Source organism: Polyodon spathula, chromosome 22 (genome assembly GCF_017654505.1).
Source record: "Polyodon spathula isolate WHYD16114869_AA chromosome 22, ASM1765450v1, whole genome shotgun sequence".
NCBI classification, from domain to species: domain Eukaryota; kingdom Metazoa; phylum Chordata; class Actinopteri; order Acipenseriformes; family Polyodontidae; genus Polyodon; species Polyodon spathula.
In genome coordinates, this window is record NC_054555.1 from 28,380,849 (window position 1) to 28,393,855 (window position 13,007).

Here is a 13,007-nt window from a genome sequence, read left to right on the forward strand (position 1 = left end):
GCTTTACCTTTGATCTTCCCCCATGTGGAATAAGCTCTCTCTTTTGTGGTGTGGATGGCTCCAGAGATCACTGGAACACGTTGTAAATGTCATGCAGCAGGTCTCTTTCTTTGAACTGGTGCCACAGTTGTGATTTTTTTGTTTATCGGTAGTATACAGAAGGTCTTTTTGTTTGTTACAGCAGTTTGTCATTGACATGAGTCGCATGCAATACCTTCATAATAGAAGAAAACAAGGGTGTGGAGATACTGTTGCAGCGCTCGCTGCTTTGCGGCGCTGCCGGTGTTTTGCGCGCTCATGTGTCGTGTGTTTCACACACCCCCACCCCCCCCACCCCCCCTGACAGCAGAGCGTTCTCGAGAAGAGCCTGGTGAGCGAGCCGGGGCAGAGGACCAAGAGGGTTTCCCAAATCCGCATTCGGAAAACTGTCCCCAAACCGGACAACAGTCTAACCCCTATGGGGCTACCGAAACCAAAGAGGTGCGCTTACCGGGAATGTGTGTGTGTGTGTGCGTGCGTGTTGCTAACTAAAAAACAGCTGGCTGGTCTAGGTCTTACATAGGGCACATTCAAGTCCATTTGTGTCCTCGTAGCCACTCTGTGAATTCAGCAGCTTTTTGTTTTTCTTCAGATTAAAGAAGAAGGAATTCAGCCTGGAGGAGATCTACACCAACAAAAACTACAAGTCTCCGCCTTCCAACAGGTCTGGTTATCTCACTGGAAACTCCTCCTCTCCCAATTCTCCCACATCCTGCCTGTCAGGACCTTCCTGCTTGTTTAATGATATCACACAGCCAAGAAGCATGCTGCCCCGATCACGTGTGCTGGTGGTATTGGCAGAAATACACTGTACTGCTTTCTGGTCGTTTAGAAGGTCATGCTATCTACAGATCCTCTTTCTTTTTAGTTTTCTTTTTTCTTTGAATATTAGCCTTAGCCTTCAACAGTAGGGCCTGCTAACTATTACAGTCAGTCACGAGTAGTGCTGCATGAACTGATTGTTCAAATCATGCTCTTCGCATGTGAGGGCCGTTTACCATTGGGCTGATTTCCCATTCCTAGTGAAGAAACAGCTGCTTGGGTTTGTGCATGTGGATCGCTGCTCTCCATGGAGTGTAATAAAAGCAGCAATCGTTAGAAACCCAGGCAGCCTCTTCTTCTCCACTGGCTTCACTTTGACTAGTAAATCAGCCCGAGCCACACCCACGACCCTTACCTGTCTGTCCGCACCCGATTTCTACGCAGAGCTGAAGCCCAATAATCGGCTCTAGTCTGAAGTGTCGTCTTCCTCTGTGCAGGAGCCTGGAAACCATCTTCGAGGAGCCGAAGGAGAAGAACGGCACGCTGGTGTGCATCGGGCAGCAGAAACGCAAGAGGGTCCTGGAGTTCCAGGACTTCACAGTGCCCCGTAAGAGGCGCGCCAGGACCGGGGTGAAGCTGAAGAGCAGCCGCACGCGGGGCAGGAAGGCAGCGAAGCAGGGCTGTGCAGAGCTGGATGTGCTGCTCGTGGAGAAGCTGAGCGCGCTGGAGCACTTCTTCAACACCGAGCACATCAACATCTGAGCCCTGTGTGGAGCCGCTGTTTAAAATCACTGGCTTCACTGATCCCATCTTGATCCCTGCTTTTCTTATCTGCCTTCAGTGTCTCCACACTCCTCTATAAGTGGCTCCAGTTCCTGGTGGGACCTCAGTATTTATTTTCAAACCTGCACTGCTCTCCAGTGCCCACGCTCTACCCCTGCCTCTTGAGACTGCACGCTGTTTAGTTTGGACCAGGGATGAAACTAAACCTTGGATTGGTCCGTATCTGTGGTGGAGCAGCGGTAAGGGCAGCCACTGCTCTGTGTAACTGTGAGCGTCTCTGTTGGTGCAGTGAATCGGGTACTTCCAGAGTGTGAAGTTGTAACTGCAGTATTATTATTAAAACAGGGGAGGGAAAGACCTACGCCTGCGTGCGCTGGATTTATTAAAACACCCGTCAGGAAAGCAAAACAAAACCGAGCACTTTGCAAAACTAAAACGCGACCGCAAGGATCGGATTATCATTCTCCCTTCTTCTTTTTTCTATCGTACTTTGTTGCAGTAACGTCTGTTCTTTTTGCACATTCTAAACAAAATAATGCGCTTTGATATTCAGCCTTGCCAAAGTAATGGGAAACAGTGATGTAGCTCTTTCTCAAAGTATTGTACACGTTGTTAGATCCCTGTTAAAGAAACACGGCTGTTCACATTTCCTTTCACCTGTACGCATCACTACAATAGGTTGCCTTCAGAACGACAGTATTTTTGGAAGAGTTGCTGTCAAAAAATAATTGTTGCTGTTTTATAACGAAAGAAAAATAATAATTGCATTTGTTAGCATCGCAATGTGAAATGCAAGTGTAGAAACTTGTTTCCTTGGTATTATTTATTCATTTTCCTCTGATATTTCTTGAGGAGGAAAAGACTGATATTTGTAGCCTAATATTACCTCCTGTAGTTAGATTTCAAATATTTAGACATCATTAGCCAGCCAGTTCTATTAGCCAAACGTTGGATTCAATTCAATTGTCGACAGTAATATTTGTGAACAGTAAGAGGTTATTGCACACAAACACAAGCTGGTATTTCAAAAATCTTTTTTTCTGAAACGCTAGTTCCTATTCAGAAAAATCGAAATTGCCCCAAATGTGTGTGATGTTGGCTTTTGTTTCCTTTCGTTTTTAGATACCTTTTTAAAAAGTGAAATACGAACAGTGTGAGGGGGTGGGGGAGAAATAACCCAAGGGCTAAAAAAAATAAAGGAAACAGTAACAGCTCAATTCAAGGCCGATGCAAAATAAAACCGCTTCGGGGTGACATGTCTGACTCGGGCAGCGTTCTGGCGTGTGTGCCGTTGCCATGGGAACGGGCTCCTCCACAGGGACAGAGCACCAGCAGTTCTTAGGGGCAGTTCAGTGGAGATGGTAGTGATTTTTAATTTTAAGCTGATGTGCTTTTACACATTGTGAAACTCTTGCTCACCTGCTAGGAATGATCAAGCACTCTGTGTGTTTATATGGGTTGTTTTTTTCAGATTCCCTATTGGTACAGGTGATTTACTTTTATTAAACAAAACCAAAAAGAAAAAAGCCAATTCCATTCTCCCAATATTATTATTATAACCCCCCCTTATCAAACAGAACTTTGCGTTTGTGTGAGTACTTGCCTCTTTTTTTTAGGTAGTGGATTCATTTGTTTGCTGTCCTGGTTTTTGAAGAAATACGTTGACTTGGCAATCGATGTACATATTAGCTGGTAAATTTTTAAAGCATCGTCCAAGTGTGAATGCAGCACACAGATATCCATGTGTATTTGATCATACACTGTATTACACTGGGGTTTTGTGAATCGTGTCTCTCTCTCCGTGTGTGTAATATATGAAGCTTCACATCTCAAACTCTTATCTGTATGATCAGGAATAGCACATCTGTTAAAGAAACACTAGTTTACTGTTTAATCATTGTGACCTTTTTTTTGGTTTAGTTTTTATTTATGAAATAAAGTAACATTTGTTTTAAACCTTAGTTGCCTTGAATGCACTTATCTGATACATTTTTTTTAAAATAATGTTTGGGCTGGGGTGGTGCTTTTTGGAAGTGGATTTACTACAGTAGGATCATTAATTGTAAGAGTTCCAAGACATTCCACGCAATTATTACTGAAAACGTGTGGAAATGCAGACTTGAGCAGTAAAAGACAAGCGGCTTCACTCAACACCAAAAGAGGGCGTCAGTATGATGATGCGTGCGTTTAATGTGGCTTGAAGTTACAATGAAATAAATAGGTGCACAAAAAAACAATAATCACAAAACAGAATAAAGAGTATAGAATCAACATCATGATTTAAAGTTTGCTTTTAGATTGAAATCTGTTAACTCATAACCTTTCTTCTGCTTAATACTGCAAACGTTCCCAAGAGCTATTGAAACAAGCAGAAGCACCCAATACTGAGAGCCCTTTACAATCCCATTTATCCAAAATGGTTACTGCACAACCAACGTGACAGTTTACGCGTCTTCCCAAACGCCTCTGCCGTTTGTAGCTGCCTGGGACCCCCTGTTCTGCTCCCTCCGGAGAATGCATTAGTAAAACCGTTTTGCTGGCAGAGTTTGTATTGCTGAGCGATCGGATTTGACTCTTTAGTGATGCAGAGCATCTTCATGGTGAAAGGAGTTCATTACATGCTGCAGACGTCCTGTTTGCAGAACTGCAGAATATCGACAAACAAAAAGAAGATGTTTATTAACAATGTATTGTATGCTGTTTTTTCAGAGAAGATATGCAATAAAATAACCAGTTGTATGATAAAAATATATTAAAAATATATATATTTATATATATGTGTGTGTGTGTATGATATATATACACACAGCAATGTGCAAAAGTTTTAGGCAGGTGTGAAAAAATGCTGTAAAGTAAGAATGCTTTAAAAAATAGACATGTTAATAGTTTATATTTATCAATTAACAAAATGCAAAGTGAGTGAACAGAAGAAAAATCTATATCAAATCCATATTTGGTGTGACCATCCTTTGCCTTCAAAACAGCATCAATTCTTCTAGGTACACTTGCACACAAATTTTGCCATTTTACCATTAATTCTGACCAAATCCCCAACTCCATTTGCAGAAATGCAGCCCCAAACTTGCAAGGACCCTCCACCATGCTTCACTGTTGCCTGCAGACACTCATTCGTGTACCACTCTCCAGCCCTTCGGCAAACAAACTGCCTTCTGCTACAGCCAAATATTTCAAATTTTGACTCATCAGTCCAGAGCACCTGCTGCCATTTTTCTGCACCCCAGTTCCTGTGTTTTCGTGCATAGTTGAGTCGCTTGGCCTTGTTTCTACGTTGCAGTTATGGCTTTTTGGCCGCAAGTCTTCCATGAAGGACACTTCTGACCAGAATTCTCCGGACAGTAGATGGGTGTACCAGGGTCCCACTGTTTTCTGCCAATTCTGAGCTGATGGCGTTGCTGGACATCTTCCGATTGCAAAGGGAAGTAAGCATGATGTTTTTTTCATCTGCTGCAGTAAGTTTCCTTGGCCGACCACTGCGTCTACGGTCCTCAACGTTGCCCGTTTCTTTGTGCTTCTTCAAAAGAGCTTAGACAGCACATCTGGAAACCCATGTCTGCCTTGAAATTTCTGCCTGGGAGAGACCTTGCTGATGCAGTATAACTACCTTGTGTCTTGTTGCTGTGCTCAGTCTTGCCATGGTGTATGACTTGTGACAGTAAACTGTCTTCAGCAACCTCACCTTGTTAGCTGAGTTTGGCTGTTCCTCACCCAGTTTTATTCCTCCTACACAGCTGTTTCTGTTTCAGTTAATGATTGTGTTTCAACCTACATATTGAATTGATGATCATTAGCAACTGTTTGGTATAATTGTTTAATCATACACCTGACTACATGCCTACAAAATCCCTGACTTTGTGCAAGTGTACCTAGAAGAATTGATGCTGTTTTGAAGGCAAAGGATGGTCACACCAAATATGGATTTGATATAGATTTTACTTCTGTTCACTCACTTTGCATTTTGTTAATTGATAAATATAAACTATTTTCACGTCATAAAAGTCCTATCACAATATGCATGTATGGGGAAGTTGCAAAAAGCAAGGCGGTTGGCTGTCCGCAAAGAAACGTCACCAAACAAATTGCAGTTCTACAGAAAATCCCCCCTCTACAGCGCAGGCGGACAGTCCTATTAAAAGAGCGACCGTGCAGTTCTGAAGTGGAGGTGTACTCCGGCTGATCTGGGACTTCATGAGGAAGTCGTAGATCTTGGTGGTGAGGACGGGGCGTGTCATCACCACGCTGGGGGGCACGGTGCCGAGGTGACACTCCCGCCACTGCGCCAGGGGGGCGCGATGACTGCCAGGGCACAGCAGCTCCGCTCCAGATCTGAGGAGATTCACAGAGGTCAGCAGGGGAGGAGATACAGCGCTGAGGGAGCACACCCTGGACACTGTGCCCTGACCGCATTAGCTATCTCTGTCTCCACAACGACAATGTTCTGCATATATCTAAAGAAACGAAACCTGCCAAGGGCATTGTTGAATGTATTGTAACCTTGGGGTGGATCTGCCTGTCTGCAGGGCATTGAATCTGGCCAACACCATTCTTTAGCACACGTTAGTACAGTGAATCATTCTTTAGCACACGTTAGTACAGTGAATCATTCTTTAGCACACGTTAGTACAGTGAATCATTCTTGAGCACACGTTAGTACAGTGAATCATTCTTGAGCACACGTTAGTACAGTGAATCATTCTTTAGCACACGTTAGTACAGTGAATCATTCTTGAGCACACGTTAGTACAGTGAATCATTCTTTAGCACACGTTAGTACAGTGAACCATTCTTTAGCACAGGTTAGTACAGTGAATCATTCTTTAGCACACGTTAGTACAGTGAACCATTCTTTAGCACGTGCTGTTGTTCCAGTAGAACACCTGATTTGATCTCACATCTTGTAGGTTCTAACCCCTATTGAGATTGCTAGGACAGGTGTTTTTCGTTGTCTGTCCCCTGTCCCCTGTCCCCCTGTCCCCCTGTGCAGACAGACCGAGCCACACATACACGTGCAGCCTGGCTGCCACTTACTCTCAATGTTATCCAGCAGGCTGTGCTGCTCCAGGAAGGCCACATCTCCAAAACTCCAAAACTCTTGGATCCCCAACTAAACACCTGCAAATTAGTATGGAGGGATGGGATACGTGACGTGGGGATGGGAAAGCAAGCCCAGTCCTTCTTGTCCCGCTGCCCAGCGCTTTACATCAGGAATGTCAGTGCCAGTGAAAGTAACCCGGCTACCTGAAGGCCCCCTCCGAGTCGTAGAAGGGCTCGTTCTCGGTGGCCTCGCACAAGTAGGTCTTGTCCTGGATGTAGGATTTCCGTCCCTGGTTGAGCATGCACAGCTCGGGGGCCAGCGAGGCAGCCCCGGGGATGCAGCTCGCACTGAAGAAGGAGCTGATCGCTGGAGAGGAGAGGAGAGGTGATGCGATAGGGACAGAAGTGAGGGAGAGGTTAGAGGAGGAAAGGGGTTCATCAGTAGCGTGGTGGGATGGAGAGACAGTAAGGTAAGAATGCTTTTCTTCTTGCCAGTGTCCAGCCTTAACTGCTGACTAACTGATGTGTGTGTGTAAATCACGCCTTCATCTTCGCACGCTAATTGAACTCAGTGTCTAGCTGTTCCTCGTGCTTGTGTTTGCTCACCTTCGCTCAGGGGCTGCTCCTCGTACCACTGCAGGTAGTTCCTGGACAGCAGGAAGCCCACAGGCAGGTTCCAGCCGGCAGTGGAGTGGTCCCCGCTGTGGCAGCTCCTGGTCTTGTGCAGGCTGCGGACATCCAGGCTCTGATTGCGGACCACCGCCACGGCGAACACGCAGCCCCCTGCGGACCCCACGGAGACAGAGACGGGGCGCGCACACTTTAACAGACAGGCTTACTGCGAAACTGAAATGAGTAATGACAAGCTGAGTCTGAAGCATTTCTCAAAGTCTTCACTCACATACTCTTACTGCGTTACTTTGAGTGTCTCCTAAGTTTAGCACAGCTGGGTGTTTGCTAGTGAAGAAGGACGATCACAGCGAAACTGCAGAGGTACAGTTATTAGTACAAGATGGGTTATAGTTTGATAACTTTTACTTCAACTTTCATTATTAACAGAAATCTCTTATTCTATTATAGAAAATGTACTTTGATGTACCACTGTATACAATACCACTGGATGTACAGCACTACTGCGCAGTGCAGTTACCACTGAAAATGATCATAGGGGGAAATGTGGAGCTGCTGGCCAGCAAGAGCTGGGAATAGGAACTCACATCTACCGGCTGAAAGCCTGCACACAGAGTGCTGGACATTACATAGCTTGAACACGTCTGCGTTTGCAATGGCACAGTAAGTGAGAAGCGGTGTGCATGCTGTAGATCTGTGCCTTGGTTCTTTGCAGCCACACACTCACCGTCTAGGTAGATCTCCTTCGCCAGCACAACCAGGTTGAACTGCTTGACTGCAGTGTACATGTCTCCAGCATCCAGGGTGACAGCATCGGCTTTGTTTGCCTGAGGGAGAAGACAACCAGACAACCGGAGCAGCTGTGACACACTTCAAACAGCTGGAATGTAAAACACAACGGCCAGGTGACATTACATCTGGGACTGCAAGGCCAGTGTGCAGGGAGGTCAACCCTGACACCGTTTCCCATAGTGAAAGCACAGCAAAGTGGAATAAGGCATTGTGAAAAAGCATAGGTATGCATTGTAAAGAATAGTGAGGCATGATACAGCGTGTTAACAAACACGGCAAACCAGGCTAAACTATGGTAAATGCACAGAGTATAGCTATGGGGGAAAGCATGGTAAAACTGCAAAAATACTGTGGAAAAATGACAGCGACACAGAATATAAATGAATATCAATATGCATTGTAAAATGCACTTTCCTGCGTTTCTGTGTGTTTTTCTTATTAACTTGCATTGTGTTTTTAGTTTGCATTAATAAACGTTGCTATGCTTTTTCACTGTGCATCAGAGTCCCTTTTTAAAGGACTGTCTTGTTTGATCTACACAGGCTATAACTGTGTGCTTTACCAAGGGGCACGTAAGAACTGCAGGTAACTACAGCTATACTAACTTGTTCTACGTCATATTAAAAAATCAATTGCTTATTGACTATGAATGATCTGGGTCGCTTTGCACTGTAGAGTGAGTCTGCTGTTCACACTGAGAGTGAGTCAGCTGTTCAGACTGTGAGTGAGTCTGCTGTTCACACTGAGAGTGAGTCTGCTGTTCACACTGAGAGTGAGTCTGCTGTTCACACTGAGAGTGAGTCTGCTGTTCACACTGAGAGTGAGTCTGCTGTTCACACTGAGAGTGAGTCAGCTGTTCACACTGAGAGTGAGTCTGTTGTTCACACTGAGAGTGAGTCTGCTGTTCACACTGAGAGTGAGTCTGCTGTTCACACTGAGAGTGAGTCAGCTGTTCACACTGAGAGTGAGTCTGCTGTTCACACTGAGAGTGAGTCAGCTGTTCACACTGAGAGTGAGTCTGCTGTTCACACTGAGAGTGAGTCAGCTGTTCACACTGAGAGTGAGTCTGCTGTTCACACTGAGAGTGAGTCAGCTGTTCACACTGAGAGTGAGTCTGCTGTTCACACTGAGAGTGAGTCAGCTGTTCACACTGAGAGTGAGTCTGCTGTTCACACTGAGAGTGAGTCAGCTGTTCACACTGAGAGTGAGTCAGCTGTTCACACTGAGAGTGAGTCTGCTGTTCACACTGAGAGTGAGTCTGCTGTTCACACTGAGAGTGAGTCTGCTGTTCACACTGAGAGTGAGTCTGCTGTTCACACTGAGAGTGAGTCTGCTGTTCACACTGAGAGGTCGTTGATTGGCTGTTTGCGCACCGCCTCTCTCACACGAGGAAGATGGCTGCGGCCGTGGTGAAGGTGTGCGTGTTTCGGCTGAGGGTTGCAGCGGGCTGCAGTGGGAGGTAACTCGGTTTAATTCGAGCGTTTTATCGACACGTACACGAACTGGTACCGCCTGCCAGGCCGGGTTCGAACACGGGAACCCAGCCCCGCTCGGGTCCAGCTGCACTTGCGAGTGTTACGCGACAGGGCTGCAACGTTTGTAGGAAGGGTACGAAGCCCAGGTCTGAGCCTCTCACCGTTATTTCATTGTTTCCTCAAGACGGCAGGTGCCAGACAACCACATTATCCTTTCAAGCGGCACACACGGGCTTCTGTAAAAATACTCAAATAAGTATTGTTTCCTTGTGCGACTATAAATAGCTATATAACCTTGCCATTGCTTCCTGTTGTCTGCGTCCTCAGTTCCGGTGCTGTACTGTTGGTAATTATTGCTGATAGACAAACAAACCACGCGCTGAACTAGGAGACAGAGGTTACGTCAGACATGCCAATTAATGATGCAGGACTTCACAGTGTAAACTCCTGAGCTGTCCCCATGTGTGTATGTGCAATATTAATTATACAAAGACCATGCATATTTTTCAAAGTTGTGTGCATATCAGTTGAACCGACCTGTATGACTGATTTATTAATTACTATAATTGCACATGCTACAATTGTTCTGCATGGATGCTGTCCGTTCTCTCGGAGCATTTCTTCGAGGTTTGCAGATGTTCTGCCTTTCCTTTTTGTCGTTAGGCACAGCAGTGCGTCTTAAAGGATGTCCTCAATAAAATGACGGTATTTACTCGACTGTTTAACACAGTCCAGTTTTGTTAATAATTCACCCGCTGCCTGTCTCTCTTGTAGGTTGTTTGGGGAGAATGTGGGACTACCCTGTCGAAGATTTTCTAGTGGTCAGTATCCTTGTTTTCTTAGAAGGTGCTTTTAAAAGTGTTCTTAATGCAAGTCTAAGAGAATGGTGTCATCACCCTCCACTTGACTATTTTAAGATAGCAATGCATAGAAATATTTTCAATGTTAATGAACATGCTGGGTGTTATTATCAAATGAATGGGCACTACAGAGACAAAATGTGCTCTTTGCTCTTGGAGGAATGTACTGACCCTGCATGGGCTGTAGGTGTCACTATAGCTCTTCCAACATAAACTACAACAACATCCAGAAGGAGGAGAAAAAGACAGTGCCTGTAAAGCAAGATTGACACAGATTGACCAGCGCCAGATTATTTAATAGACTGAACTCTTTTGTACAGGAGCTGGATGATAAAAAAGAACTCTGTTGCCCCTCGTGTCATTTTCAGGTTTTCCTCCTTCATGCTTTGTGCTCTGATCATGAGAGTGAAGCGCCTCACAGTTGTGTCTGTCTTCTTGTTCCAGGTCGGAGGACTCTGCATGCTGCCTCTGTGGGAGCGGTGGCCCGTCTGCGGCCCCTGCACGTGCTGTTAGCCACTGGCAGTGGCTACCTGGGCTACTCCCAGTATGGATGGTACAAGGACAGAGAGCTGGAGAGACAAGGGATCGAGGTTCCTCCACACGTGGCTCATGAAGTGCAGGTTGGGGAAACTGTTTAGTGGTTTTTCTGCCAAGCACCAGGGGCACGGTCTCTTCCATGTAAAAACAAATCCTCGCCCAGGATTCACAGAAACAGGCGGTTTAATACCTGCTGTAGAAAGTCACTCGCAGGTCAACGCATGCCTTCTGCAGAGTGTGGGAGGAATACTGCGGCAGTGTGCAGCACCACTGCAGCTTAGTCCTTGAACATGCAACATACGCAAACGGCAAACAACATCACTGCCCCTGATGCAGAAGCTGCTGCACATGTGCGAGGATAGATTGCTTTTGCTGTACCCCAACTTTACAATATTGCAATTCTCACATTTGATTTTGTATTACCCATAGTGTGTATAAACAGAAATGTCTGATAAACAGTGCTTTTATTATACTGTACCCAGGCAATATATCACACCAAGCACAACATAACCCCTATATCCTTTATGAAAATACCATTCCAAAAATATTCAAGAGCTTTAGTGAACGGTTACAAAAGTGGTCTTTAACTGCAGCACACGTAGCTTGCTTGTAAAGGGTTTTAAAAGCATTCCCTGCGTGTCAGTGAAGCAGAGCCGCTCTGTTGTCTGTGAAAGGAGGTTTGTTTTGGTGGAGAGGTTGCAGCTCTCTGGACAGTGAAAGTGCTTTGTTTTGTGCCTTTTGAAAGTGTGTGTTTGTATTTTGTGTTGTTGTTTCCCTGGGCGGATGTTAACTGGACAAGCTGTTAAAGCGTGTTTTGGATGCTGGGGTACTGTGTGCTGACACAGACAGCAGTGCTTTCACTGTATCTACCCTTTCCATATCCCGTTCAATAAACCCATACTGTGAATCTATACCCTTTCCATATCCCGTTCAATAAACCCATACTGTGAATCTATACCCTTTCCATATCCCGTTCAATAAACCCATACTGTGAATCTATACCCTTTCCATATCCCGTTCAATAAACCCATACTGTGAATCTATACCCTTTCCATATCCCGTTCAATAAACCCATACTGTGAATCTATACCCTTTCCATATCCCGTTCAATAAACCCATACTGTGAATATCCAGTATCTGAACTCAAGTGTGAGAGTCCTGTGAGAGGATGAGTGATGCGCTGAGGGCTTTGATTCACATGCTTTCAGTGTGTGTGTGCGTGCGTGCGTGTCTGTTTGTTTCTAAAGCTGCATTTCCACGATGCACAAAGAGTGCCATCATGAATCACCCGGTCTGAGATGCCCCATCTTACTGTACTCTGGTCTGCTGTACATGCAAAGAGGTCACAGCGAAACAACACAGCCATCTGAGTGGAATGAAGCTCTAGCTGGCTCTGGAGCTGTCTGCACAGTTCTGCATTACGACAGGCTGTATTACAGTTTACTTCCTGCTTGTACTGTTTAATTGCTGTGCTTTTAAAACTTGGCAGTTAAACAGAGGGAGTGCTTTATGAAAGACCTAAAACGGTGGCTCCACAGTGCGTGGTTTGAAGTGGAAGATCACGCTATACCTTTATTGCACAAGCCCCAGGCACAGCTGGGACTTGCTGTGTTTGTTTAAGCTGTTTATTTTTATCAGAAGGATGCACTTTGTGCTCCATGGTGTGTGCAACATTTGTTTTTTATCAAGCAAAGCACTTTTTTGGGCAGCTTCGTTTCTGAAGTGTCGGTGATGTTTCGGGATTGGGCAGTGAGTTCTAGAAGGTCACATTAACAGTGGCAATGCTGTGTGCACGATGCCCCGAGGGGAACAACACGTTGGCATGACCGATTGATAAAAACACCAGATCTAAAAATGACACTTGACATATTTGGCAGGCAGGCAGGGGGATGAGGTGTGCGGTGGTGGTGGTGTGTTTGGTCGATTTCCCGGGCTTGTGCAAATTCAAGCACTTCTAGATCAATCCCAGCTTAAAAATACACTATTCCCACTTTCTTCAGACAAATGCATCACTGCTCCCGAATTGAAATTTTTTTTTTTTTGTTTTTTTGAAGATGACATAATGTTAGTGACGGTG

The 13,007-nt window shown here is 45.3% G+C and overlaps 2 protein-coding genes across 2 annotated transcripts; both read left to right on the top strand.

The window, feature by feature from the left end:
- Positions 1–101: 101 nt before the first annotated feature.
- LOC121296801 (protein PRR14L-like) lies at positions 102–3,470 on the top strand. The gene is made up of 3 exons (XM_041222616.1): positions 102–480; positions 632–703; positions 1,299–3,470. The coding sequence occupies exons 1-3, from the start codon at positions 458–460 to the stop codon at positions 1,561–1,563; spliced, it is 360 nt and encodes a 119-aa protein (XP_041078550.1). The 5' UTR covers positions 102–457; the 3' UTR covers positions 1,564–3,470.
- Positions 3,471–9,422: 5,952 nt separating this feature from the next.
- On the top strand, positions 9,423–11,031 carry LOC121297071 (phosphatidylserine decarboxylase proenzyme, mitochondrial-like). The gene is made up of 3 exons (XM_041223081.1): positions 9,423–9,517; positions 10,308–10,354; positions 10,838–11,031. Exons 1-3 carry the CDS (start codon positions 9,453–9,455, stop codon positions 11,029–11,031), a joined length of 306 nt encoding a protein of 101 aa, XP_041079015.1. The 5' UTR covers positions 9,423–9,452.
- The last annotated feature ends 1,976 nt before the right edge of the window (positions 11,032–13,007 follow it).

Coding starts and splice junctions, on each gene's coding strand:
- LOC121296801 (XM_041222616.1), top strand. CDS start 458: ATGGGGCTACCGAAACCAAAGAG. Junction 481..631: donor GGGCTACCGAAACCAAAGAG/GTGCGCTTACCG, acceptor GTTTTTCTTCAG/ATTAAAGAAGAAGGAATTCA. Junction 704..1,298: donor AAGTCTCCGCCTTCCAACAG/GTCTGGTTATCT, acceptor TCCTCTGTGCAG/GAGCCTGGAAACCATCTTCG.
- LOC121297071 (XM_041223081.1), top strand. CDS start 9,453: ATGGCTGCGGCCGTGGTGAAGGTGTGCGTGTTTCGGCTGAGGGTTGCA. Junction 9,518..10,307: donor GCAGCGGGCTGCAGTGGGAG/GTAACTCGGTTT, acceptor TCTCTCTTGTAG/GTTGTTTGGGGAGAATGTGG. Junction 10,355..10,837: donor CTGTCGAAGATTTTCTAGTG/GTCAGTATCCTT, acceptor TTCTTGTTCCAG/GTCGGAGGACTCTGCATGCT.